Source organism: Mesocricetus auratus, unplaced genomic scaffold (genome assembly GCF_017639785.1).
Source record: "Mesocricetus auratus isolate SY011 unplaced genomic scaffold, BCM_Maur_2.0 Super-Scaffold_100676, whole genome shotgun sequence".
NCBI classification, from domain to species: Eukaryota; Metazoa; Chordata; class Mammalia; order Rodentia; family Cricetidae; genus Mesocricetus; species Mesocricetus auratus.
In genome coordinates, this window is record NW_024429266.1 from 112429026 (window position 1) to 112455116 (window position 26091).

General features: G+C 41.8%; 1 protein-coding gene across 3 annotated transcripts in view; it reads left to right on the forward strand.

Moving 5' to 3' along the window:
* The window catches only part of Fam126a (family with sequence similarity 126 member A), a 104987-nt gene that overhangs the window by 42706 nt on the left and 36190 nt on the right, over positions 1 to 26091 (forward strand). For all 3 annotated transcript variants that reach the window (XM_040737380.1, XM_005087112.4, XM_013126019.3), the window contains exons 3-10: positions 763 to 864; positions 5007 to 5186; positions 5864 to 5944; positions 6453 to 6568; positions 7608 to 7703; positions 10369 to 10485; positions 16419 to 16506; positions 16982 to 17141. In XM_040737380.1, coding sequence (XP_040593314.1) covers positions 763 to 864; positions 5007 to 5186; positions 5864 to 5944; positions 6453 to 6568; positions 7608 to 7703; positions 10369 to 10485; positions 16419 to 16506; positions 16982 to 17141 — 940 coding nt within the window. The remainder of the gene's footprint in view (positions 1 to 762; positions 865 to 5006; positions 5187 to 5863; positions 5945 to 6452; positions 6569 to 7607; positions 7704 to 10368; positions 10486 to 16418; positions 16507 to 16981; positions 17142 to 26091) is intronic.

Consider the following 26091-nt stretch of genomic DNA (forward strand, 5'->3'; position numbering starts at 1 on the left):
TGCAGACAATTGTGGTTTCATTTCTTATTTTGTCCTTCTGTGTTCTCCCATTGGGGGTCTAAGGCTTTATGCTGAGTGATGGCAGTGGAGAGGATAGGGCAGCTCATTCCCTCAAGGAGACCAATAAAGGAGGAACGAATCAAATAACTCTGCTATAAAAATGGGGCAGCTTAATTTTCTGTGCATAATTTTGCACACATAAAGCTATGTATTCTAGCCACGGCCCACATTAAACCATGAAATACTGTGTTATGGGATAGGTGAGAAATGGTGGGTGTCTTAAATGACTGATAGAAATATCTTGACATGTTATGTCTGCTGTGTGATTAGCACCAACTGAGTGAGGGAGCGAATGAGTGAGTGAGTGTGTGAAGGAAGGAATGGGAGTGGGAACAATGATTGGGAGACAAATACTGCTAATGAGATATGCTCTAAAAGATAAGGCAGATCTAGTGAGTTCAAGGCCAGCCTGGTTTATAGATGGAGTCCCCAGGACAGGTTCCAAAGCTGCAGGGGAACCCTGTCTCGAAAAAGAAAAAAAAAACGTTGTTGAATTATAATTCACATCACATAGAATTCACTATCTTAAGTGAGAAAGCAGGGTTGGTTTTATTTATTTTTGTTCTTGTTCTTTTGGTACATTTATATGGTTGCTGTTAGACACTCTTTCTCCCTCCTTCAGTCTATGTTAATGACCAATGGATATATTTTTTTGCTTTAGAACTACATAAAAATAAAAGCTGTTCTTTTAAATTTGTTTAGACCCTCCCAGAAACATCTTTGCCAAATTACGCCACAAATTTGAAAGACAAGAGTTCATTAGTTTCGTCTCTCTATAAAGTTATCCAGGAGCCACAAAGTGAGGTAAGTACTTTACAGTTTGTATTAATAGTATTAAGTTGATTATTTTAATTATCAGATATAGCATACATATGTAAAGTAAGAAAATGTAGCCGGGCTTTGGTGGTGCATGCCTTTAATCCCAGCACTCGGGAGGCAGAGGCAGGCAGATCTCTGTGAGTTCGAGGACAGCCTCCAAAGCAATACAGAGAAACCCTGTCTCAAAAAACCAAAAAAAAGAAAATGTGTATGTTTGCAAAACAAGAATAAAATATCAAAAACTAGAATCTTTACTATATCCTCAAGTCCATCTTTCTCCACATTTCCTTTTCTCTGTGTGTCTCTGACTCTCCATAACCTTGGAAAGTCTAGGTAACTGCATTGTTTTTAAGTCAGCAAATATTTATATATCTACTATGAGCCATTACTGTGATAGACATTAGGGGCTCAAAGATCAGCGATAGGACATCTTTATCCCCAAGAGAGATAAGTGTAAGAGACCAAGCAGCCATGTTTAATTGAGTCTCTTGATACTAGGTTCTGAGTTCAGTGCCCAGTGTAAAGAGTGGGGGAAAGACTGGAATTGTTATGGACTTGGTGCTGTTCTCAAAGTGAATTGGACTTCCACAGCTTTCTTGCCTTTCTGTCTTCTGTTGTGAGGTGACACAGAAAGAAGTCTCTTGGTCTGAAGAGCTGTGAAGCAATTCATTCTTTATAAATCACCAGGTATCATAGCAACAGCAGCAAAGTGAAGCAAAACGAAAACTAGACCATGAGCAAATACAGGTTTTCTATGTGGCAAGTAAAGCAAACACTCCTGGCAGCAGGAAAGTGTAGGGAGACTGGGGAAGAGCTAGGCATTGGCTGGATGGTATTGGGTCTGGCTAGTGCCTTCCCTGTTGAGGGACTAGAGAGTCAGAGCACTGGGGTAGATGGGATGGAGGTGCGTTGCATGATGCCTTTTGTTTTTGAGCTTGTGGAAGGATGTAATAGGTTGAAAGTCAATCTCAGTGTCTCTGTCTCTCTTTCTCTGCGTCTGTCTGTCTCTCCAGGGTCTCACTTTGTAGCTCTGGCTGTCCTGGAACTCATTATGTAAACCCGGCTGGCCTCAAACTCATGGAGATCCATTTGCCTCCGCCTCCAGAGCATTGGTGTTGCTGGCCACTAATCTCTTTATTCAGTGGTAGGTAATATCCTGCAGGTAATATCCTGCAGAGTCCAATCCTGCATGGGTCCCTGGATCTTTGCAATCAGACTGTACAAATCAGGGGATTTTGCTATTTGGGTCATTACTTTATGTCGGAAGGCATACAGAATAGTCCAGCTTCTACTTGTTATTCTGTGGAGTGCACTGTAAATGGATATGGAGATCTCCTGACACCTTGTCCTCACTTCATAATACTGAAGTTGCCCAGGGGTCCTTGACAGCAATCTTCGGCCTCCAAAGAGCTCAGGCTGCAGGAGTGTGCCACCATGTCTGGACAGCCCATTTCCTTGAAGGATTTTGCTTTAAACACCCCCACACACACCCAATTTTCTAGTGCTTTGTTCCTCCTAAACCCCACCTATGCAAGCAGTCCCTGGCTTTCTGAGAGCACTTGCTTTGCCTGTGACAGTGATCTATCGTGCATCTGTTTATCTGTTTGGTTTTGTTCTTTGTGGTTGAATAAAACTCCATTTTCTATATGCAGCACCCTTCTTTGCCTGTTACCTATTGATGCCGCAGCGCCTAGGCCAAGTCCATAATTGTGAAGAGTGCTGTGGTAAACATGGGTCTGCAGATGTCTTTACCATGAGCTGACTCAGATTCCTTTTTGTATATACCCAAAAGTGATATATCACAGTTGGGTTTTTGTTTTTCCAAAAGAGAGTTTCTCTGTGTAGCTTTGGGGGCTGTCCTGGAACTTGCTCTGTAGACCAGGCTGGTCTCGAACTCACAGAGATCCATTTACCGCTGCCTCCCAAGTGCTGGGATTAAAGGTGTGCTCCACCACCGCTCAGCCACAGTTCTATTTTTAATATTTGGAAATGCTGAGGTTTTTTTCTTTTTCATTTGTTCAGTGCTGGAAACTGAATCCAGGGCCTTGTTCATGCTAAGCAAGTGCATTACCACTAAGATATACAAATCCTAGCCAGAACTCGGGGTGTACTTTAAAACAGATAGCGGATATGTGATGATTAGGTTCTCATTAGACTACAAAAAGATCATTTAGGAGGTTGAGGTAGCTTGTAAAGTGCTTTCCATGCAGGCATGAGAACCTGAGCTTGGTCCCTAGAGCCCATGAAAAACCGTTGAATGGTGCTGCATGCTAGCAATCCCAATGCTTGGGAGGGGGATCCCTGGGGCTTAGCCATTCAGCCAATGTAATTTGCAAGCTGTCTCAAACCAAGGTAGATACCGCCTAAAGAACCACAGTTGAGGTTGGTCCTTGCCCTCCATGTGCATGAGTGCGCGCGCACACACACACACACACACACACACACACACACACACACACACACACACACGCACTCACGCGCGCACACATACACACACACACACACACACACTTAATATGAGGTACAGGCTTATCGTAACAGTTATTTAATAATCTAATGATCGTGTGGCAATGTTTCCATGGGGAAATATATTCCAAAATGTAACTGAGCCATTAGCAACCCAGCATGTTCAGTTGCACGCCTAAAATATATTCACATTATATATTGTGATTTTGTGACGTTTGTAAGAGTTAGAAGCTCTGGCTCCTTCCTGGCTCTTGTGAATGTGTGCTGTCTGTCATGATCTTCATTTCTGTATATGAACAATGTGACTGATCATATTCTACTTACAGTGTAATGGGAATTAATGTTTCTGTATGAATAGTACTTTGCAAGCTGTGAAACATCGAACAGATGTTGGTATTTATCTGTATTGACTTCAAATGCATAATTTTATTTAATCTTTTTGCAACATGATTTTTCTTCTCTTTAAATCTGTCTTCATTTAATTCTGCTTTCATTAAGCAAAAAATTCTTTTAATTTGGTATTTGAAACTGGTTATAAAGACTCTGAGTGTGTTTTGATTAAAATTGATTATGTGTTCTTACAGAGTGTCTTGAATGAATTTTCTAGCAAGGTTCATAATTGCAAATACTTGTTAAACTTAACCAAGCTTCCTGAATTGATTCAATTAAAGCTTGCTTGGGGATTTGGAAATAGGAGTGTTGGGCTGCAGGGAAGTCCTTAGGGCTTTTGATTTGTTTGAGACAATGTTACCTTTTGCTTTCTAACCATTGTTGTGATATAGGAAAAAATACCCCTTATGGAAGAGTAGCTGTCAGAGGTGGATGTGTTTGACTTAATACTTAGTTTACTTATTTAGTCTATTTGAAATCAAAATGTAATCTATTTCATTGGTTTCTCTGTGTTGTAATTATTAGTAATAGAAATCTGCTTGATAGCTTGATTTAATTTGTTGTCTGCTAATGAGATATATAGTTTATTCAAGTTCCCTTGAAAAACAGTACCTGTGACTCTCCTGACACATCTGACCATGCTTTGTGTTTGATTACAGTGCGTGACTTAAAGTAACACTTGAGAGACATGAGAGTCTCTTAACTTACTTTTCTGACTTTTAGGAGTCTTTAGTAAAGGCAGAGTTATCTGTACTAACATAATATAATTGGGAGTATAGTGAGAAAGAAGAAGGCTGTAGATGATCCTGACTTATATTATATGTAAAGCCAGGGACAGTAACCATGCTTCAACAGGGGTGTGGGCAACTAACGCCATAACTGTTCCACACATGGGAGAAAGCTGTGGGTCATGATTCTGTCCTAGCTTCTTCTGCTCTGTAGACCATCCCGTATATGTTGACTTATAATTTACTAAGAAGGAAGACATTAAGGAAGAGTTGCCCTGTAGCTTAGCTGAGAGGTAAGATGACATGACTTAAGTAGAGTACTCATTGAGAACTGTGGAGCATCGTGCTGACGTGGTACACCGTCCCTCCCTCCACTAGAATCGAAAGCTTTCTGAAATAGCTGGGAAGTGACTCTTTTTGCTTCAGGAAAATTAAAATATTTGTATATATCAGAGTTAACGATACTGAGAAACTTCTATAATTCATACAGTGGTGTCATTCACATGCAGTCCAGTTCATGTTTACCGTGTCGTCTTCTTCCAGTTGCTAGAGCCTGTGTGTCACCAGCTCTTTGAGTTCTACCGCAGTGGGGAGGAGCAGCTGCTGCGGTTCACCCTGCAGTTCCTCCCGGAGCTGATCTGGTGCTACCTCGCCGTGTCAGCCAGCAGAAATGTGCACAGCAGTGGCTGCATCGAGGCCCTTCTTCTAGGGGTTTACAACCTGGTTTGTATCTGATGGATTAACAAAATGCTTTTTGGAAAACTGCTTTTCATTTTAGTAAAACCACTATTCATTAAAAGAAGGGATAGCATGGTGACATGTGTCCTTAGTTCCAGCACTTGGGAGGCAGAGGCAGAGGCAGATGGTTCTACTTGAGTATGAGGTCAGCCTAGTCTACAGAACGAGTTCCAGGACAGCAAAAGAAAAAAGAACCTAATAGTATTGGGACTTCTCTATAATTATCTAAACCAACTTGCATAGGTTGAATGAAAGCTGAAACTTAGACCATTTGAGTTATAGAAATAGCAATATTAATAATAATAAAGTTATAGAGAGATAACAATAATGATAGCAATAACAACAACAACAATAATAATAACAATATCACCAGTGGGGTTTTATTTCATTGTGTTTAGAGACAGGGTCTCACAATTTTTTTTCTGGATCTTATTTTTTTCTTTTAATTTATTTTTTTTACTTAAATTAGAAACAAGTTTGCTTGATATGTTCTTGTCTTTTAAAAATTGTCTTAGAGGGAAGAAAGGGAAGGGAGAAATGTAATTAATATTATAATCTCAAAAATTTAAATCTGAAAAATTTGTCCTGGTAATTTAATTTTATTTTTAAAATGTTATGTGTGAAAGGTGACTGTTTTAAGATATTTTCTTTTACTTTTGTAGGAAATAGTTGACAAACAGGGACATAGTAAAGTATTGAGTTTTACAATTCCATCTTTATCCAAACCATCTGTATATCATGAAGTAAGTAGTTTTTTATCAAAGTAAATTTATTGGGTCCTAAACTCTCATAGTCCCATATATTAGGGTGTAGTTACCCATGCATAAAGGTGTATTATTAGTACCTCAAAAGGTACTAATTAGCACCACACAGAGTGTATACTGTTCAAAAATAAGTCAAAATCATTAAGCAGTGAACTAAGATCTAATAGCGAGAACCTTATTGAAAGGTTTTGTTTTCTTTAATCTTCATGTAATGGGTTAGACTCACCTTAATTTGTGTGTATGTGGGGGGGGGGTGGACAATTGTGTACTCCATGATAGAATTTGGGAATTAAACTTTCTGATTTTCATTTGTTAAAATGTTTTTAATTAATGAAAATGTGAAAGTGTTTAATTTTTATTAACTCTTGAAGTAGAAATTTGATAGGCAGTCTGAATATTTGTAAGGTGTGTGGTGCCCCTAGTAGGCGCTCTCTGTGCTTTGTGTGTTCTAAACGTCACATTCAACAGAACCGCATCTTTTCTCTAGCCTTCCAGCATCGGGTCTATGGCTCTGACGGAGAGTGCGCTGTCCCAGCATGGCTTATCAAAAGTCGTGTACAGTGGGCCCCATCCTCAGAGGGAGATGCTGACAGCACAGAACAGGTACACTGTGAAGAGCCAGCTCTTCTACGACACCACGCTGTTTAAAAACTATTTCAGGGTCGGGTCGGGTTGGGGAAAGGACCGAGAGGGAGAACAAGGAAAGAGACACCTTGATAGAGGAAGCATTTGTGGGGTTAATGAGAAACCTAGCACTAGGGAGATTCCCAGGAATCCACAAGGATGACCCCAGATAATAATCTAAGCAATAGAGTAGAGGGTACCTTAAATGCCATCATAGAGCCTTCATCCAGTAACTGATGGAAGCAGATGCGGAGATGCACAGCTAAGCACTGGGCTGAGCTCCTGGAGTCCAGTTGTAGAGAGGGAGGAGTGATAGATGAGCAAAGGAGTCAGGACCATCCTGCGGAGATCCACAGAGACAGCTGACCCGAGCAAGTGGGAGCTCACTGACTCTAGACTTACAGTTGAGGAACCCGCTTGGGATCAAACTAGGCCCCCTGAATGTGAGTGACAGTTGGGGAGCGTGCCAGTTTATGGGGCCACTGGCAATGGAACCAGTATTTATCCCTAGTGCAGGAACTGGCTTTTTGGAGCCCATTCCCTATGGAGAGTTACCTTGCTCAACCTGAATGCAGTAGGGGAGGGCCTTGGTCCTGCCCCAAATGATGTGACGGACTTGAATGATTCCCCATGGGAGACCTTGCCCTCTCTGAGGAGGGGGTAAGGGAGAGGGCTGGGGGGGGGTGGGAGGGAGGGAGGGAGGGAGAACTGGGATTGGTATGTAAAATAAGATTGTTTTAAAAATAGCAGAAGTAAATATAAAACAAGAAAACTATTTAAGTAAATTTATAGTGTTTAATGAGTTCTGTATAACAATTTTGTGGATATTGAATCATTTTATAAAAGAATCAAACATATCTAGGTTTGTCCTTGTACTTTGTTCCAGATTATCTGGAACACTGAATTTTTATGATGTATACTGTTACTTGCAAAGACTTCTTTTTCCTTATTATGTTTGTAATGTGTAAGCTAGTTCTATCACACAATATCTGTTAACATTATTTTGGTTTGCCTTCAGGTTTGAAGTGTTGACATTCCTTTTGTTGTGTTACAATGCTGCCTTAACCTATATGCCCAGTGTTTCTCTTCAGTCACTGTGTCAGATTTGTTCAAGGTAAATTTAAATTCTTTTTTTTTTTTTTTTTTTTTTTGGTTTTACGAGACAGGGTTTCTCTGTATAAATTCCTATTTTTTAATACTGGAATATATGAATGTAAGACTACTAGTTTGTTACATACCTAAATTATTTTTGTTTTGTGCAGTTGCTTGTTTAAAACATTATATAATTCAGTATACAGTTCAGCCCGTCAAGCACATAAAAGGTAACTTAGAAATAGTAGATACCAAAAACCACAGTGATGAATATCCAACTGAGTTGTTTGGATGGAATATTAAATCAGAGGGGTTATATTACTTATATTACATTTAAAATAATGGCATGGTCATAGCCTTTTAATTTGTGGAATGTGATTGGGTATTCCTTTTTATCTTCTTTTTTTGTGTGTGTGTGGTGCCAAAAAAGACACTATGTTTTAAGCCGGGCGTTGGTGGCGCATGCCTTTAATCCCAGCACTTGGCAGGCAGAGGCAGGCGGATCTCTGTGAGTTCGAGGCCAGCCTGGTCTACAAAGCGAGTTCCAGGACAGCCTCCAAAGCAATACAGAGAAACGCTGTCTTGAAAGAAAAAAAAAAAAGGACATTATGTTTTTCTTCCTTTAAAAAAATGTTTTGTTGAATAATTTTTAAAATTTGGGGCATGTTATACAAATATTAAAATCTTGATTTTAGCATTTGAACATTTAATAGCATATGTAGTGTTGTATGTTACATTTCTTATATTTGATAAATATGATCAGAATGATAATAATACCTCATTTTATTGGGAGATTATAGAATAATATTATTTTCCTTTGTGATATTCCATGACTCTCTAGTTTTCTATGATTAACATTTTTAAAACAATAAACAAAACAGAAACAACTGAGATTTTTACCTTTTACAAGTCAAGTAAATAAGGGCAATTATGGAGTTAAGGAGGTTAGGTAGAGATTCGCATTTGAGTAATTTATTAAGTAACAATTAGCCAGAAGAAGGGCATATTGGTTAACTTTTCTCATTGCTGTGACAAAATCCTGGCAAAAGCATCTTAAGTCACGAGAAGACTGTTTCGGCTCATACTCTCAGAATACAGTCCATCGTGACGTAAGGCATGCTGTAGTTGTGGACTGGCTGTCCAGGGGAAGCAGAGAGACGTGACCTCTGGTCCTTCGTGTTCTTCACTGCAGAACCCCGTGCATGGGATAGTACTGCCCACGTTCATTGGGGCAGGTGTTCCCTCAGTTAAACAAACCCCTCTGATAGCATCCTCACAGGTGCTCCAGGACCCCGTTTCCTAGGTGACTGTAAATCTTTTTCTGAAAAGCCCCCTGACATTGCACTCCTTCCACCTTGGGCGAGGGAGTCAGTTCATTTGGTGTACTTAATTTAGTAACAGGTATCAGAAGAATAGAAGACGGTTGGGAATCGGATTCCTCTGAGGGGAGGCTCGAGCTTCCCAGAGGCCCTTTTCTCCCCACCCCAACTTTGGGCACTTGGTGTGAGAAGTGAGGGGGCAGAGATAGGGCATGCTGGACAACACTCACAAGGGTGCAGAGACACAGGTGGACTCTTGAGAGTCTATTGTAGACCTGGGGGAGGGCAGGGCTGCGGCCAGACCCCAGGTAAGGCTGGAGATTTGGTGGATCCCGCTTTGGGCGTTTGCTTTCACTTTCTCAGCTTTGGCCTTTGGAGCAGTCTGGTCACACAAATGATCTCCTGGCCCTGACCACTGTGCCAGCCTTCCCTGGTGTACCTCCGTGGGCTTTGGCTCCTGTGCTCCCAAACTTGAGCTTGCAGTTGGCTCCGATTCCTGCTTCCAGATGCAGGGCGCCCTGCATTGGATATGCCGGGTCTAGGCCGCTCAGGTGCCATGCATCCACATTGCAGTCCTTGCAGCCTGAGGGTGCAGGGCCCCCATGGGGGTCCACTCCATGCACCTAATCTCGGTGGGGCCGTGTTGGGAAGGCGAGAAGGACTAGAAGGAGACCTCTGTGCTGCAGCTCACTTGCCGCCCGCATTGCTTCTCGTCACGAGTTTTTGTTCGGTTTAGTTTTATTCAAGTTACTTTCTTTGAAAGAAAAAAAAAAGCAAAACCTGTTGATTTCTCTTCAGAATTCTCTCTCAGGTGTTATTTTTAGATAGGGTATAAATAGTATGTGTGTCCTGGAACTCACCATATAGACCAGGCTGGCCTTGAACTCACAGATATCTGCCTGCCTTTGCCTCCCAGCTGCTAGGATTAAAGGTATGCATCACTATGTCTAGCAAAAGCATTACATTTTTTTATTTGTCTGAAATGTTCTATGAATATTTAATGAAATGACTCTAAATTATAGTAATTTTTCTGATCCTGTGGTTTGTACCAGGAACTTAATCAGGAATTAAAGGTCATTCAAAAGATCTGTTAATGACAAGATCCATGTAAGGTCCCCAAGATTACTGGTAATTAAATGGACCAAAATTAGCAAACCAACCAGCAAGTGTCTGATTCACAAGCTGCATAATCATATCACCTTTGTCTTTGCAAGCTTTTCCAAGTCTAACATATTCAGGGAAGTGTTACAGACAAATATTCAGTTTTGGAAATCGTTTTATAGATATTACATTTGTTATTTTATTGTTGGCTCATAAATATTAGAAAATCATCTGCACTAATGAATATGTTTATCTTGGTCTTTCCAGAATCTGTGTCTGTGGATATCCTCGACAACACATAAGAAAATACAAAGGCGTAAGTAGCAGGGTACCAATTTCATCTGGATTCATGGTGCAGATGCTAACAGGAGTCTATTTTGCCTTGTAAGTGTGTCTCATGTACAAAGCACACTGTTGGTTCTTTGGCGTAGTATAGCTTGCTAATCTCTTCCCTTCCCTTCCCTTCCCTTTCCTTTTCTTTTGAGTCAAGGTTTCTCTGTATAACAGTCCTGTGTATCCTGGAACTCATTTTTGTAGACTAGGCTGGCCTCTCAGAGATCCACCTGCCTCTGGAATTAAAACGTGCACCACCACCACCTGGCCAATCATCATATTTTTATGAAAGAATAGGAGTCAAGTTCTTTCTGTTTTTCTTTTTCTTTTTAATTTAAATTAGAAACAAGCCCGCTTCACATGTCAATCCCAGCTCCCTCTCCCTCCCCTCCTTCCCCGCCCCCCCACCAACCTCCCACTCTAGTCCCCCTCCACTACCCAGGGAGAGTGAGGCCCTTCATGGGGGATCCCCAAGGTTTGTCATATCATCCGGGTCAGGGCCTAGGCCCTCCCCCATGTGTCCATGCTGAGAGAGCATCCCTCCATGTGGAATGGGCTCCCAGAGTCCATTCGGATGCCTGGATAAATACTGATCTAGTATCCGAGTCCCCAAAGATTGCCGAGGCCTCCTCACTGACACCCACGTTCAGGGGGTCTGGATCAGTCCCATGCTGGCCTCTCAGCCATCAGTCTGGGGTCCATGAGCTCCCCCCTTGTTCAGGTCAACTGTTTCTGTGTGTTTTACCAGCCCGATCTTGACCCCTTTGCTCATCAATCTTCCCTCTCTGCAATTGGGTTTCAGGAGTTCAGTTCAGTGTTTAGCTATAGGTGTCTGCCTCTGCTTCCGTCAGCCACTGGATGAAGGCTCTTGGATGGCATATAAGGTAGTCTTCAATGTGATTATAGGAGAAGCGCATTTAAGATAGCCTCTCCACTATTGCTTAGATTGCCAGTTGGTGTCATCCTTGTAGATCTCTGGAAATCTCACTAGAGCCAGATCTCTCCTCAAACCTATAATGACTCCCTCTATTGTACCTCTCATCCTGCTCTCCTCTTTTCTTCCCCCGACTCAAGCTTCCTGCTCCCCCATTTCCTCATCTCCCCTCCTCTCCTCCCCCTCTCTTTCTCCCAGTTCCCTCCCTCCTCCTCCCATGTTCCCAGTCCACTCAGGAGATCCTGTCCCCTTCCCCATCTCTGGGGTACCATGCATGTCTCTCTTAGGGTCCTCACTGTTTCCCAGCCTCTCTGGCGGTGAGGATTGTAGGCTGGCATCCCCCTGATTCATGTATAAAATCCATAAATGAGTGCGTACATACCATGTTTGTCTTTTTGTGACTGGGTTACCTCACTCAGGATGGTCTCTTCTAGTGCCATCCATTTGCTTGTGAATTTCAAGATTCCATTGTTTTTTTTCTGCCGAGTAGTACTCCATTGTGTAAATGTACCACATTTTCTTTATCCACTCTTCAGTTGAGGGGCATCTAGGTTGCTTCCGGGTTTTGGCTATTACAAATAATGCTGCTATGAGCACAGTGGGACAGACATCCTTGTTGTGTGAATGTGCCTGTTGTGGTGGAATCAAGTTCTTAATACTTTTTATCATTTATAAAACATGGATTTTAAAGTTGTGCAACATTTCAAACTGACTAAAATACTTCATCATTTTTTAAAAATGCAGGGTCAGAATGAAATTGGCTAAAATGTCAATATGCTTAGCTCTTCTATACATGACTTTTTTTGCTATGATTTTCAAATTGGATTTCTAAAATCCCAAGGAATATTTTTTTCTAGAAATTTTAGCTATTCAAAAGCACTTTAGAGAATCTTCAGTGTTGGGTACCAGTATATATCTGGATCCTGTCTTGTACTGTGTAATTCTCACATTACACAGATGGTAAGGCACTTTACATTATATTCACTTGATACTTTAATTTACTCTGGCAGATAATAAGCTTCTTGAATCGGGGAAGAATTTATAACTTAAGCCAAATCTGGCCTGCACCTTGTAAAGTTTTAGAGTTGTATTCCTGTGTTTGCACACTGGCTGTGGCTGTCTTCCTGTTGTAATGGCAGAGTTGAGTAATTCTGATAGAGAGGACATGGCCACAATTTAAAACATTGGATTTGGGGGGTTGGTTGTCATTGTTACAGACACAGCGAGGCCTTGAACTCCTTTTCCTCCCAAGTCCTGAGATTATAGATGTGTGTCAGCATACCTAGCTCTAAAATACTTCTTTAGTGGCTCTTAAAAGAGACTGTTATAAGCTTTGTGTTAGATCATTAGTATTGCCCCACAGGGTTTGAATTTTTTCATTTTGAGTACTGGAGCTGGAGAGATGGCTAAGCAGTTAGGAGCACAGGCTGCTCTTCCAGAGGCCCTGAGTGGTGTCTCACAACCATGCCTTCTTCTGGCATGCAGATATATATGAAGACAGAGCACTCACATATAAAAAATTAATTAGGCCGAGCGTTGGTGGCGAACGCCTTTAATCCCAGCACTCAGGAGGCAGAGGTAGGCAGATCTCTGTAAATTTGAGACCAACCTGGTCTACAATAGCTAGTTCCAGGACAGCCTGCAAAGCCACAGAAACAGCCACAGAAACCCTGTCTCAAGAAACCAAAATTAATTAATTAATTAATTTTTTAAACAAGAATCATTTTGAGTGTCTTCTGATGATCTGTCTCCATGCTTAGCTTAACTTTTCTGTGACTTACTAGACTTGATCTGTAGTCTAGTCCAAGGCTGTTGAAGGTTTTTCATTTCTTACTGTGTTTTGCTTCTACTGTTTTTGTTCTGCTCTTTCTTATAGAGCATATCTCTTCTGAAATCTCTATCTGTGTGTGTTACCAGTCTTTTCCACCAGAGCATTTAAAGTATTGATCATAGCAATTTAAGCTACCCTATAACCTAAATATTTGGGTCACCTCTGGATTTAGTTCTTTTATTTATTTAGTGGTACTGTGGATTGGACCCAGTGGCTCATATAAGTACTCTACCGCTTACCTGAATCTCTGGCCTTGAAATTAATTCAGTTAATTACTTCGTTTATTGACAGTGCTCTTTGTTCTTATTTATAGTATGCCTTGTAATTTTTGATTGTTCGTTATCTGAATCAATAGTAGGGCAGTAGAAACTGATATAAATATGATTTATGCCTGAAAATAAGAATGATTCTCTTTTGGGGGTACTAATGAAATTTTTTAGGTAATGCTATGACGTTGTCAGAGTCAGAGCCCAGGGCCCTGGCAGCCTTAAGGAGAATTAGTAAAAAGCAGAAAAAAGAGTTCTATTGAATGTAGCCATATTGGGAGAGGAGCAAATTATAGAGGACTAGAGGGATGCATCGCTGCAGTGCACCCCTTGTGGATCCATCATTGTCTGTTCCAGTCTCTCTTACAAGGCATGGTGACAAGTTGTTGACTTATATTCCTGGGAGATAAGCTCCTTCTCTGGCAGGCACTATAACCTCAGGCCTTTTCTCCTCCCAACGTGAGACTGCCACGGAAACTCAGTTTCCAAAGGGAAGGGCACAGGTGTATCTCTTTGTTCTTGCCAGGATGGTTTCAGCAGGGGTTACCTTACTGTTGCCATAGTTACATGCACACTGCAAATCCCCCTGCTCTTACCTAGTATTTCAGCGGGAGCTGGAGTTTCCATCCTTCAGCTCTCTCTGTATGCCTGCCCCTCAGAGGGGGTCTCTTCCCCCTTTTCTTAGCCCCCTTCAGCAATAGAATGTTATTCTTTGATTCTCAATGTACACTAGCATGGCTAGGGAGACTTCTTGTCCCTGAGTGATGTGGGGCAGGGTAGGGGGTGGTCCTCAGTGCTCTTGCCTCTCCTTCAAAAGTAGAGAACCCCTAGTTCTCTCAGCATAGAATGGGGTTTATATCCTCTTTTTCCTCCCTTCAGAACCACAGTTCCTCATCAGCTATGCCCTGGGGGTTATAGGGTAATAGGATTGGCTATCCTCTCCCTAAAAGCCGCAGAACTGTTGTTCATAGGGAAAAAAGTCCTTCTACTTTCCCATGGCAGTGACCACTTAGCTCAATCAAGCCTGCGCTGTAGGGTAAAAGAAACCGACTTTGGCCCTGAAATCAGAACCATCTCTGCCCCTGATTAGCTGAAACGTGAAACCAACCAATCCCTGAGCAGCCTGAGTGAACCCAGAGCCAGTGAAAGAAATACACCCAGGATCTTGAAACCTAAGCCAGTGAAGGAAACATTTTATTCCTGAACCCAGAACCAAAGAAAAACACCCTGACTTTGAAACCAGTGCCAAAGAAACATACTTTCAAAAAGGAAACAGTTCGGCCCTGAAATGAAAGCCATCTCTGCCTGGGACCCACTAAGCTAACCAATCCCTGAGCAGGAAAACTAACCAATCTCTGAGCAGGAAAATCATCTCCCTGGGAAAACTCTGCCCCTAAGAAGCTGTATATAAGCCCTCTGCCTGCTCAGTTGCTGGCTACCCTTTTCCCACCCTGGCAGAGGCAGTCACTCTCCTGGACTCCTTCCCAAATACATCTCTTTCTCCAAAGTCTTAGGCGAAGATCTTCATTTGCTGCTGCTTCTTCTGAACTTGTGAGACGTTCCTTTAGTGAGCTGAGCAAGTCTGTAGCAAAAAAAAAAAAAAAAAAAAAAAGTCACAACTCTTCACAGGAGGAGAAAGCTGCAGTTCTGCAGGGCTTAGCAGAATAGCTGAAGAAGTCCTATCTTGGGGGACAGAGCAGAGCTCAACTGTAGCAGCTTCTCCAGGAGAGGAGCAGGGTTACTATAGACTGCAGGGAGATAATCCCCTACCACACCCTAGCCTCAGGTAGCCTAGCACCTTATAAGTCAGGACATCGTTCTCTCCAGGGCTGAGCTGTCCTGTTGCAGCTCCAACATCCAGAGCTGTCCTAGGCAGCCTGGTTTCCCAACAAGTCAGGGCACCTTTGCAGCTCACATTTTAGTGCTGAAACCAGGCACTCCCACTCGCTTACAGGTGCCACCAAAGGCCACCTTTTCTGGTCACTAGTTGTGCTTCCCATGTGCTCTGTTTCCTTATACAGGAGGTTGTGGAAGCCTGTGTGGTGGTGTGAGCTGTCCATGTATATGCTCCAGAGATTTTGTATGTGCTGCTAGCTCCAGAACCAGCTTTGTGATGTGCTAGAACTTGTTAGAAAGCTTGCCTGAATTATCCCTATTGGATGCCTAATGGCCCTCCCTCCTTTGGGTTCAGGCTATTTGGTTGCCCTGTGCCCTCAGCTCTTTGATGGATTCATTAGAAGTTAGGATTTTGGTGATAACCTGAGTTTACCTTGGCCTTAGGCCGGGAGTAATGCCTTTCCCTATCAGGCCTCACTTGTCCTCTCGATGTAATTCACATTTCTTTATTTGTTGACAGATGATCAAGCCATTATGTCTCTGTTGGCTTTTATCACTCAGTTGGTTTTAGGAAGGGTTTGCTGTATCATTGAAAGTTACACATATACAGTACATACATGCTGATTTTCTTTACTTCTCTCTCATGTTTGCAACATGAGCTGTGTTCCCTTCTAAGTGGCCATCAGAATGCAAAGGAAAGTAGGTAGGGTAGGGTGGGTTCTCATTAAAACCATGGAAACTACAGAGTAATTTGACCATAAATTGTTTGGAACATTATTCTAAAGTATGTAATTTAGTATGTTCTTCTGAGTTACTTTGACAGTGTAAGGTGCTTTCAAATTGCCTTAGCTCTTTGATTTCTGTTCTATAAATAGTCATGTTCCTTAGAGAAAAAATGTACATGTATAAAATATTCTTTGCTATTAATAGACTTTCAGATAATAGTAACTCAATGACTTAAAATGCATTCTTTAGGAGAATAGGATGGTAAGCGGTGTGCTAATGTGGCCTGTTGCTTTCTTTAGTAGAGATAAATAGTTCCTTATTATGTTCTGTTCTGTTTTATAGGATAAATTAAAAATAATACTTTCTCTGTCTAACTCCCATGACTTTGTAGATACAATGGAGAATGGGATCTGGCGCAGAAAGCATTGGATGATATTATATACAGAGCCCAGCTAGAATTGTATCCAGAGCCACTGCTGGTAGGTTCCTTGATTAAGTTTGCAAATTTTAACTTATAATTTTCCAGTTTAGAACTATGCATTGAGAAGTAATTCATAGCATATTAAAATGTGGTTATTATCAGTGTATTGCATTTAAAAGCACTTATATAATTTGGAGATTTAATTAGACTCACTTAAGATGTTTAACTGATAGTATTTTCTTTTGCACTTAAGAATTTCACCATATAGATACGTTTGTCAATCAGCATTCAACATTGAGAAAGAAACCTAGCTTAATATCTAACCATCACAAACCACATCCCATTCACACTGTTTTAAAATATAAGCATCCCTCTGACCCTGTTACTCTTTATTGGTGGGTATATGGACCATCATATAAAATACCTTGGGGAAAGTACTCTTTTTATAAATTCATTGACACTTAGTCTTATATTTTATCGAAAAGTAAATACCACAGCTGTTGATTGATCTTAAAATTTATTTTTCCTTTTAGGTTGCTAATGCAATAAAGGCTTCATTGCCTCATGGTGCCATGAAATCTAGTAAGGAAGGCACAAGGTGTATTCAAGTTGAAGTCACACCAACTTCCTCTAGAATATCAAGAAACGCAGTTACCAGCATGTCAATAAGAGGTCACAGGTGGAAACGACACGGTAAGTGCTCTCCAGATGTGGGCATTGGTGGCTTTCACAGGTTACTCTGCCACTGTGGTGCTAGAACTTGTAACTTTAGGAGATAGCACCACCGTAACACGGGAAAGAACACGCTGTCTCATCCTCTTTGACGCCTGGCTTCTCTTCCAGGGGCAGTAAACATTGAGGGGAATGGACGGTCTTATGTTAGACATATGAATGAGGAACTGTGTAAAATTTACTTACTGCAGTGGAGTAGGAGAGTAAGAAAAATACACTTTAATTCCTCGTGTATTTTCAGTTGCTATTCTTGAGTAGTTGAACATAGCCCTTAGTGAATGTTCTTACTCTCAGTCAGGAATTCAGCATGCAGGGTTTCTCACATTTTGAGCAAAACTACCGGTAACCTTACTTACGTTCTGTTTGGACTCCCTGGCAAAGAATGCCATGTTGTTGGTACAACACCAGGTATTTCTATTTTGCAAATTCATTTTCATTCAAGATTGTGTCAGTATTCCTTATCAGTTTTGTTTTATGATTTTAAAATGTTGCTGGAAGTTAATTTCACTCACCCTGCTACCTCCATGCTTTCCCATTTCCCTCTCTTCTCTTTTAATCTACTGCTTGTTTAATTCTTCATTCCTTTTAAAACTTCTTTCTAGCAGTGATAGTAGCAAGAACCAGAGGGTTCACATCACCCTCCTCAGAAGGGACCTTTGCATGGGAGGCAGAAAGCTCCCACATGAGCATCAGTATGTGTTAAGGGGAAAGCCTACTCTGCCTTCTTCCTCCTCTACACTGAAATCAAAATTGCAGCTCAGCTTGATAAACTGTAACTCGTAAAGTGTTCCCTGAGGAGAAGATGGGAAAAAGAGAAAATGGGAAGAAAGAGCATCATAACAGAAAGCTGATCCTGACTGAGAAGGCTTGCCCTTTCCCCTTCATACATGCTAAGAGAGAACATGCCAAAAAAGAACAAGAGTGAAGTCGTACAATTTAACCAATGGTCATTTTTGATCCTACTCATTTTTAAAGTCACTGCAGTCCTGAAAGTCCAACAGGGAGACAAAAGAGGTGGTGATGTTTGCTGTTAGGCAAATAGTCTACTTGCCAACCCCAAACATACTTCATTTTCTTCAGTGAAGTTATGCTGTTAAATGGGAATACATTTCAGAAAGAAAGTAATCTAATAAATATGTGGTATGCTAAAGATCAGTGATTTTGCCCAGCTTCGTTGTATGAAAATAGGTGGAAATACAACAAACCAGATCGCACTGGCCTTTGTGGACACGTGGACATAATCACTCTCAGACTACTGCTTCTGAAAAGTACAAGAATGAATTCTAATTTCTATTCTACTTCCCCTTCTTGCTGTTTAGATGGACATATTGGAAAGGTGGGGGTCATACAGTTCAAATGTGAGAGAAATATTGATGTCCCTGTATGTGTGTGTGTGTGTGTGTGTGTGTGTGTGTGTGTGTGTGTACGTGCGTGCGTGCCCAGGTATACATCTAAGACAAAGAGATACATATTCTGCAACAAGATGGAAGTTATTTTTCAGAAACATTAATAGGAAAAAATGACCCAAACAAGATAAAAAGGCTGCTTGCATGTGTTGTGTCTGGGCTGCTTTTATGGGTCTGTGTTCCATTTTGACTGCTACTTGCAGGGTTGCACGCCATCTCAGGCTACAACGTCATTTAAGTAGCTTTTTTATTTCTTGTTCTTTGTTTATTTAGCCTTCACAACACATGAGCACCCCTTGTTTATGACAGCAAAATATCATAGATGAGAAAATAGAAGAGAATGGTCTATAGAAAGAAAAGGGAGGCACACCCATAAGCAGATACAGAATATGGATTGGTCTTATTTGTCACCTTCTGTGGTGTGAATGCCTCTTACCCACTGGGCTATAATAAAATAGTGTTTGTTTAGTCTTATCTGTCTCTATAGGTAAGCTGCAGTATCCTTTTTAAGGGTAGTTAGTCTTGCTTCTCCTTCTTAGTGGATTTCTATTGCTATAACGAAATACTCTAACCAGCTCCCACTAGGACCACTTGTGAAAGATTCCACTGCCTCTCACACCATCACACTAGGAGCCTAGCATCCAGCACTAACCCGTATAGAAACCACACCTTCCTAGAGAAGCACTGTTCATGAAGTACCATGTTCTGCTCAGTTCCGCCCTTTCCTGTGTCCTTTTGTCATGTCTGTGATTTCTGCTGTCTAACCAGCACTTGATTTTTGTGGAAAAGATGGTTATCATTGTATACTTCCTAAATATGTAGACAATTTTCAAATTAAAATAGATTTAAATTTTTCATTATATAATTATATATATGAAAATTTTTGCAGCAAAGTATAAATAAAACATTTATTTAGAAATAGTATGAAGGGGAAAAACAGTACAAAAGGACTTGTAGATTCCAGAGTGGCCCACAGTGGCCCTTCTATATGGTGTTTCTGAAGAAGCATGGTACTGCGGAGGTCACTTCAGTTATGACTACAAGACATTGAGAGTTCCTGTTTTGTGGAACCCTAAATATGCTTTCTCTTCAACTCATCTCCCCACTCTTGCCACAGCCATCCTCATGGGAGGGTGTGTTTCTTTCTGAAGCTTTCACCATGTGATGCAGTTAGCACTGGGAATCTGTAACCCTACACTAGTGGTGATGGAGCCTGGGAAAGAAGGCAGAAAAGCAACATCAGTTCTAAGGAATATTCCGTTTTTTCGTTCTTGACTCCTTTGTTTTTCCACTTGGGAGAAAGACCACAGCAATTCTATTCTTTTGAACTTTGCCTTAGTTACTATTGCTGTTGCCATAATCAAGGCAACTTATAAAAGAAAGAATTTGCTGGAGGCTTACAGATTCAGCAGGTTAGAGTCCATGACCATCATGAGGAGCATGGCAGCCTGTAGGCAGGCATAGTGCAGAAGCAGTAGCTGGGAGCTCATCCCTGCTTCACAAGCCGGAGGGAGGGGGAGAGATAGGGAGGAAGCAGACAGAGAGAGAGAGAGAGATCTAATTGGGAATAGCATGAGTTTTTAAAACCTCAAAGTCCACACCCAATGCTTGATCTCCTCCAACAAGGCCACATCTAATCTCAAACCATTCCACCAACTAGGGACCAAGTATTCAAATATCTGAGCCTATTGGGGCCATTCTTATTCAAAACCACAGTTGCTGTGGCAAAATACCCTGAAGAAAGAAACTTAAGGGAAAGGGCTAGTTTTGACTCACAGTTTGAGGGTATAGTCCTCCCTGTGGAGCAAGGCAGCAGGAGTGTGAGGCAGCTGCCCACTGTGTCCCCAGTTAGGAAGAAGAAGGGGAAGCATGCCTGCTTGTTCTCTACCTCTGATACAGTCTGGAACCCCAGTCCAGGGAATGGTGCTACCCAGAGCGGCTGGTTTCCCCCACCTTGTTTAGCTAATGAAGACAATCCCCATGAAGTAGAGTGCAGAGCTGAGCAGGTGGACAGCTGAGACTGACCATCCCAAGCCTTTCCTTTTTCCGCTTGTATTTACTTGTTCTTACTGTTCTCTGTCTTTTCCCCCTCGCTCCTTTATACTTGATTAGAAGGAGTGGGTAAATAAGCTTCTCCCAGGGAAAAAGCAGGCAGAAGTTTCTTTATGTAACTTTTCTTTCTGTGTTTATAATTCAGTAACGTAGTGGTTTGTATGTCTCTCAGTCACCAAAGATTACAGCAAAGCAAACAAATACATTCAATTTTAGCAATTCATCACACTGATTCTTTTCTACTATTAGTATATTCTTCTAGTCCAGACTCATGTTTTGTTTTTTATTTATTAATTTTGAACCATTCTAATTACTTGTAACAAAGTATTTCTGAGCTATTCTAGGATGTATTTCAGGATTCTCTGAAATGTCATGGGTGTGACATTCGCTTCTTAAAGAATTGCCTGCCCACAGCTTGTATTATGATGGAAAATATCCATGAAGGTGAAAGCTACTTGAGTTCTAACAGTCGCTCACGTTCCAGAACCCAAATCCCTCCCTGTCTGGTTGAATTAGGACCAGTTTTGACATTTGCTTGGTCGTGTGTTTTACTTTTTAATTAAAGACTAGTTTTTTTTTTTCAGGGCAAGTTTAGATTCACAGCAAAACTGAGTGGAAAGGATGTGAATTTTCATATCTGCTGTCACCACTATCTTACTGTCAAGCAGCAGCACCATGGTGTGCTTAAAGGCCCTGGGTTAATAGTTTGATGATAACCCATCCTATTTCAGCTCAGTAGATTAGCAACAGAAGGCTAATTCTACAGATAGGTATCACTTTAGAGAGAGCTATTAGACAATTAATTGCATGTTGATCTCCACATGTTTTTCTCTTGATTGTTTTAATATTATAGTGAAATATTTCACTCAATGTTGTGCCTTTCAAATTCTCCAGGTCTTAAGTCTTTGAAAAGGTTTTAGTGATTCAGTCTATGTCTGTGCTTCAGTTTGGAAATGGAAGTTATAATGTACAGTTACTGCTTTGACTTTTCATAATTTCATGATTAATATCCTTATTTATAAGGTGATAATTTAATTTTCAACCCTGTTGTGTTTCCTTTTGTTCCATGGTGGCGAATAATTCAAGGCAAAGATCTATTTTTCAAATACAGATTTTTAAGGCACTTATTTGTTGAGGCTATATAGAAAGCAGAAGGCAAGTGGAGAAAAAAATACCATTGCACTTTTTAAAAAGTTAAATTAAGGATAAATAGGTTGTGATGAGAAAAAGTTAGAAATGAGAATTCCAGTAAGAAAAACAAGCTAAAGTTCGATAAAGCCATAGCATTATTTTTAAAACCGAAAAGACAATTTTACTTATTTTCTTTTAAAAGTAATCATAGGAAGAAAAGAGAAACAAAGCATTTCTTTATGCTTTATTCTGTGGTCTTGAGAGTCTCAGTAGAGCCAGCAGCATCTGCTTCTGCCTTTGCAGCTGTGGGAGCCTGTCTTCCCAGAGTCCTCCTTTGCAGCTGTGGGACCCTGTCTTCCCAGAGTCCTTTGCAGCTGTGGGACCCTGTCTTCCCAGAGTCCTCCTTTGCAGCTGTGGGAGCCTGTCTTCCCAGAGTCCTCCTTTGCAGCTATGGGACCCTGTCTTCCCAGAGTCCTCCTTTGCAGCTGTGGGACCCTGTCTTCCCAGAGTCCTCCTTTGCAGCTGTGGGACCCTGTCTTCCCAGAGTCCTCCTTTGCAGCTGTGGGAGCCTGTCTTCCCAGAGTCCTCCTTTGCAGCTATGGGACCCTGTCTTCCCAGAGTCCTCCTTTGCAGCTGTGGGACCCTGTCTTCCCAGAGTCCTCCTTTGCACCTGTGGGAGCCTGTCTTCCCAGAGTCCTTTGCAGCTGTGGGAGCCTGTCTTCCCAGAGTCCTTTGCAGCTGTGGGACCCTGTCTTCCCAGAGTCCTTTGCAGCTGTGGGACCCTGTCTTCCCAGAGTCCTTTGCAGCTGTGGGACCCTGTCTTCCCAGAGTCCTCCTTTGCACCTGTGGGAGCCTGTCTTCCCAGAGTCCTCCTTTGCAGCTGTGGGACCCTGTCTTCCCAGAGTCCTTTGCAGCTGTGGGAGCCTGTCTTCCCAGAGTCCTTTGCAGCTGTGGGAGCCTGTCTTCCCAGAGTCCTTTGCAGCTGTGGGACCCTGTCTTCCCAGAGTCCTCCTTTGCAGCTGTGGGAGCCTGTCTTCCCAGAGTCCTCCTTTGCAGCTGTGGGAGCCTGTCTTCCCAGAGTCCTTTGCAGCTGTGGGACCCTGTCTTCCCAGAGTCCTTTGCAGCTGTGGGAGCCTGTCTTCCCAGAGTCCTTTGCAGCTGTGGGACCCTGTCTTCCCAGAGTCCTCCTTTGCAGCTGTGGGAGCCTGTCTTCCCAGAGTCCTCCTTTGCAGCTGTGGGACCCTGTCTTCCCAGAGTCCTCCTTTGCAGCTGTGGGACCCTGTCTTCCCAGAGTCCTCCTTTGCAGCTGTGGGACCCTGTCTTCCCAGAGTCCTTTGCAGCTGTGGGACCCTGTCTTCCCAGAGTCCTTTGCAGCTGTGGGACCCTGTCTTCCCAGAGTCCTCCTTTGCAGCTGTGGGACCCTGTCTTCCCAGAGTCCTCCTTCGCAGCTGTGGGAGCCTGTCTTCCCAGAGTCCTTTGCAGCTGTGGGACCCTGTCTTCCCAGAGTCCTCCTTTGCAGCTGTGGGACCCTGTCTTCCCAGAGTCCTCCTTTGCAGCTGTGGGACCCTGTCTTCCCAGAGTCCTCCTTTGCAGCTGTGGGACCCTGTCTTCCCAGAGTCCTCCTTTGCAGCTGTGGGACCCTGTCTTCCCAGAGTCCTTTGCAGCTGTGGGACCCTGTCTTCCCAGAGTCCTCCTTTGCAGCTGTGGGACCCTGTCTTCCCAGAGTCCTCCTTTGCAGCTGTGGGAGCCTGTCTTCCCAGAGTCCTTTGCAGCTGTGGGACCCTGTCTTCCCAGAGTCCTCCTTTGCAGCTGTGGGAGCCTGTCTTCCCAGAGTCCTCCTTTGCAGCTGTGGGACCCTGTCTTCCCAGAGTCCTCCTTTGCAGCTGTGGGAGCCTGTCTTCCCAGAGTCCTTTGCAGCTGTGGGAGCCTGTCTTCCCAGAGTCCTTTGCAGCTGTGGGACCCTGTCTTCCCAGAGTCCTCCTTTGCAGCTGTGGGACCCTGTCTTCCCAGAGTTCCTGGCACCGCAATTCCACCATGCTATCTGTGCTTGACCACCCCAGACTTTCCCTTCTCACGTCTCTTCCAGAGAAAATTTACTGTTTTTTGTTTGTTTCCCACAACTACCACCATTATGATTCATTCTTCCTCCACTTTAAAAAAAAATTGCCTACATGGGAACAACAGAAGCTAATTTCCGTTTTCTCAGAATGATTACTGAAATACCACTGCCATTTTATATAAGTCCCTAATTAAGTTAGGAAACTGACATATGGTTGCAAATAACAAGCACAGGCAACTTTGCCAACAAGTATCTAATAATCCACTGAACCCCCAAGTCTTCATCTCTACATCCTTCCCTCTGTGTGTTTGTCCAGGGATGGCAGCAGCGAGGACAAAGCATTTTGTGTACTTTGAAGGCACTAGTTCCTTAAGAATTGCTTTGTTAGCTATTCAGTAATCATGTCTTGATTAGTTTATACTAGCTAATTGCCGTTCAAATGATATCCCCTCCTAAAACTAACTTCTGAGTGTTCTTAACGTGAAATGAATGTACTGACTGAGAGTACTGTCCAGTGCAAGCGTGCATGTAACACCAACAGTATGTCTAATGTGCTTGCTGTTGTGGAAATGCCCTCAAGTACCTGACATGTCATTACTAGAGCTTAATACCTAGCTAGCATCTTACTTTTATCTTGTTAATGTCAAAATAAGAAATAAACCTCACTTGGATTTCTCAGTTACATATAGTTACAACTGTTTGCAACAGGAAAGTGTCAATAATAAAGTATAATGAAAATAATATTTCTAAACTAGATCCTTTGAACTTCACCCTACTATTGACCCTACCATATGCTGAATGCTTTTTTTTTTTTTTCTGAGACAGGGTTTCTCTGTATTGTTTTGGAGACTGTCCTGGAACTAGCTCTTGTAGATCAGGCTGGCCTTGAACTCACAGAGATCTGCCTGTTTCTGCCTCCCGAGTGCTGGGATTAAAGGCATGAGCCACCAATGCCCAACTGAATGCTTAATTTAAAAACATTTTTTTTTAGTGGTGGTAGGGATTAAATCCAGGGTTCCCATGTGCTATATCCCTAACCTTTGAGTTTTTGAGGTAGAATCTCTGTATGTAGCCCAGGTTAGCCTTAAATTCAGAAGCCCCATTCTTCAACACTTGGGTACCTTTTAATTAGTGGGTATTTTTAATTAGTCCTACTTTTTAAGTATTTTGACTTAGAATTTCCAGCAATACAAACCTCTAAGTGGTGAAAAATAATTGCAAATAAAAGATAATATGTGCTTTTAAGTTTTCTAACATGGTGACCAAAAACAATTACTTTGAGAATTTTAGAACATTTTACTATGTGGAAGAATCAGATTAATGCAATTTTAGATATATTGAGCCCAAAGAAAAAGCAATTGAAAGTTATTATATCAAGCAGTTTGATTACAATTTTGGTTTATAAAATTGTTTCTATTTAATGGATACCATGATACTTAAAGCTAAGAGAGATAACATAGTTCAAAGAGACTTGTAATTATGTTATAAAAATACCAGAAAAAGAGGTCTGTGTCATAATTTGGTGAGTGATTTAGTGCTCTCTTAGTAGATGAGTAAAAAAGAAATAAGATTCAGAGGCTGGGATATAGCTAAGTAAGTAAAATGCTCGTCAGGCAAGCATCAGGACCTGAGTTCAGATCCCAGCACCTACACAGGAGCTGGGTTTGGTGATGCGGGTCCGTGACTCCAGCGCTGGGGGCTGGGTGTGGAAGACAGTAGGTAGGATCCTTGGAGTTGGCTGGTCAGCCAGTCTAGCCGAGTTAGTGAGCTCCAAGCTCAGTGAGAGACCCTGTCTTGAAAAAAACAAGTTGAAGATCTGTGACTGAGCTCTGGCACACACAGACACACAAATGCAAAAGATACAATATGTACATAAAGGAAGTTATTTAAACTGGCTAGTGCTGTAGAGGGTGTTAGTACGTTTCTGTTGTGCAGTACCTTTCTGTTGTGCGTGCCATTGATGAAGAAAGTAGTTACTTTCTAACTGTTGAAGGAATGTAAAGTCATAAATGTGTTTCTAGGAAAATATCTTTAAAATAGTTGTTTATAAGCATCTCAAACCACTTAAGATTGCCTCTCTAGATACTGGAGAAGATAAACTCATAAATCTTGAAGTGGAATATTTATTTTGTGAGTCTGATTTTATTACTTAATGAGAAAGGGCTTAAACTGAGAGAAATAAAAGTTGATGAGAATTTTTTAAACATTTTGAGAAATAGTGATCATTTTAAACTTGGGAATTGGTTATTATTTGGGAATCCCT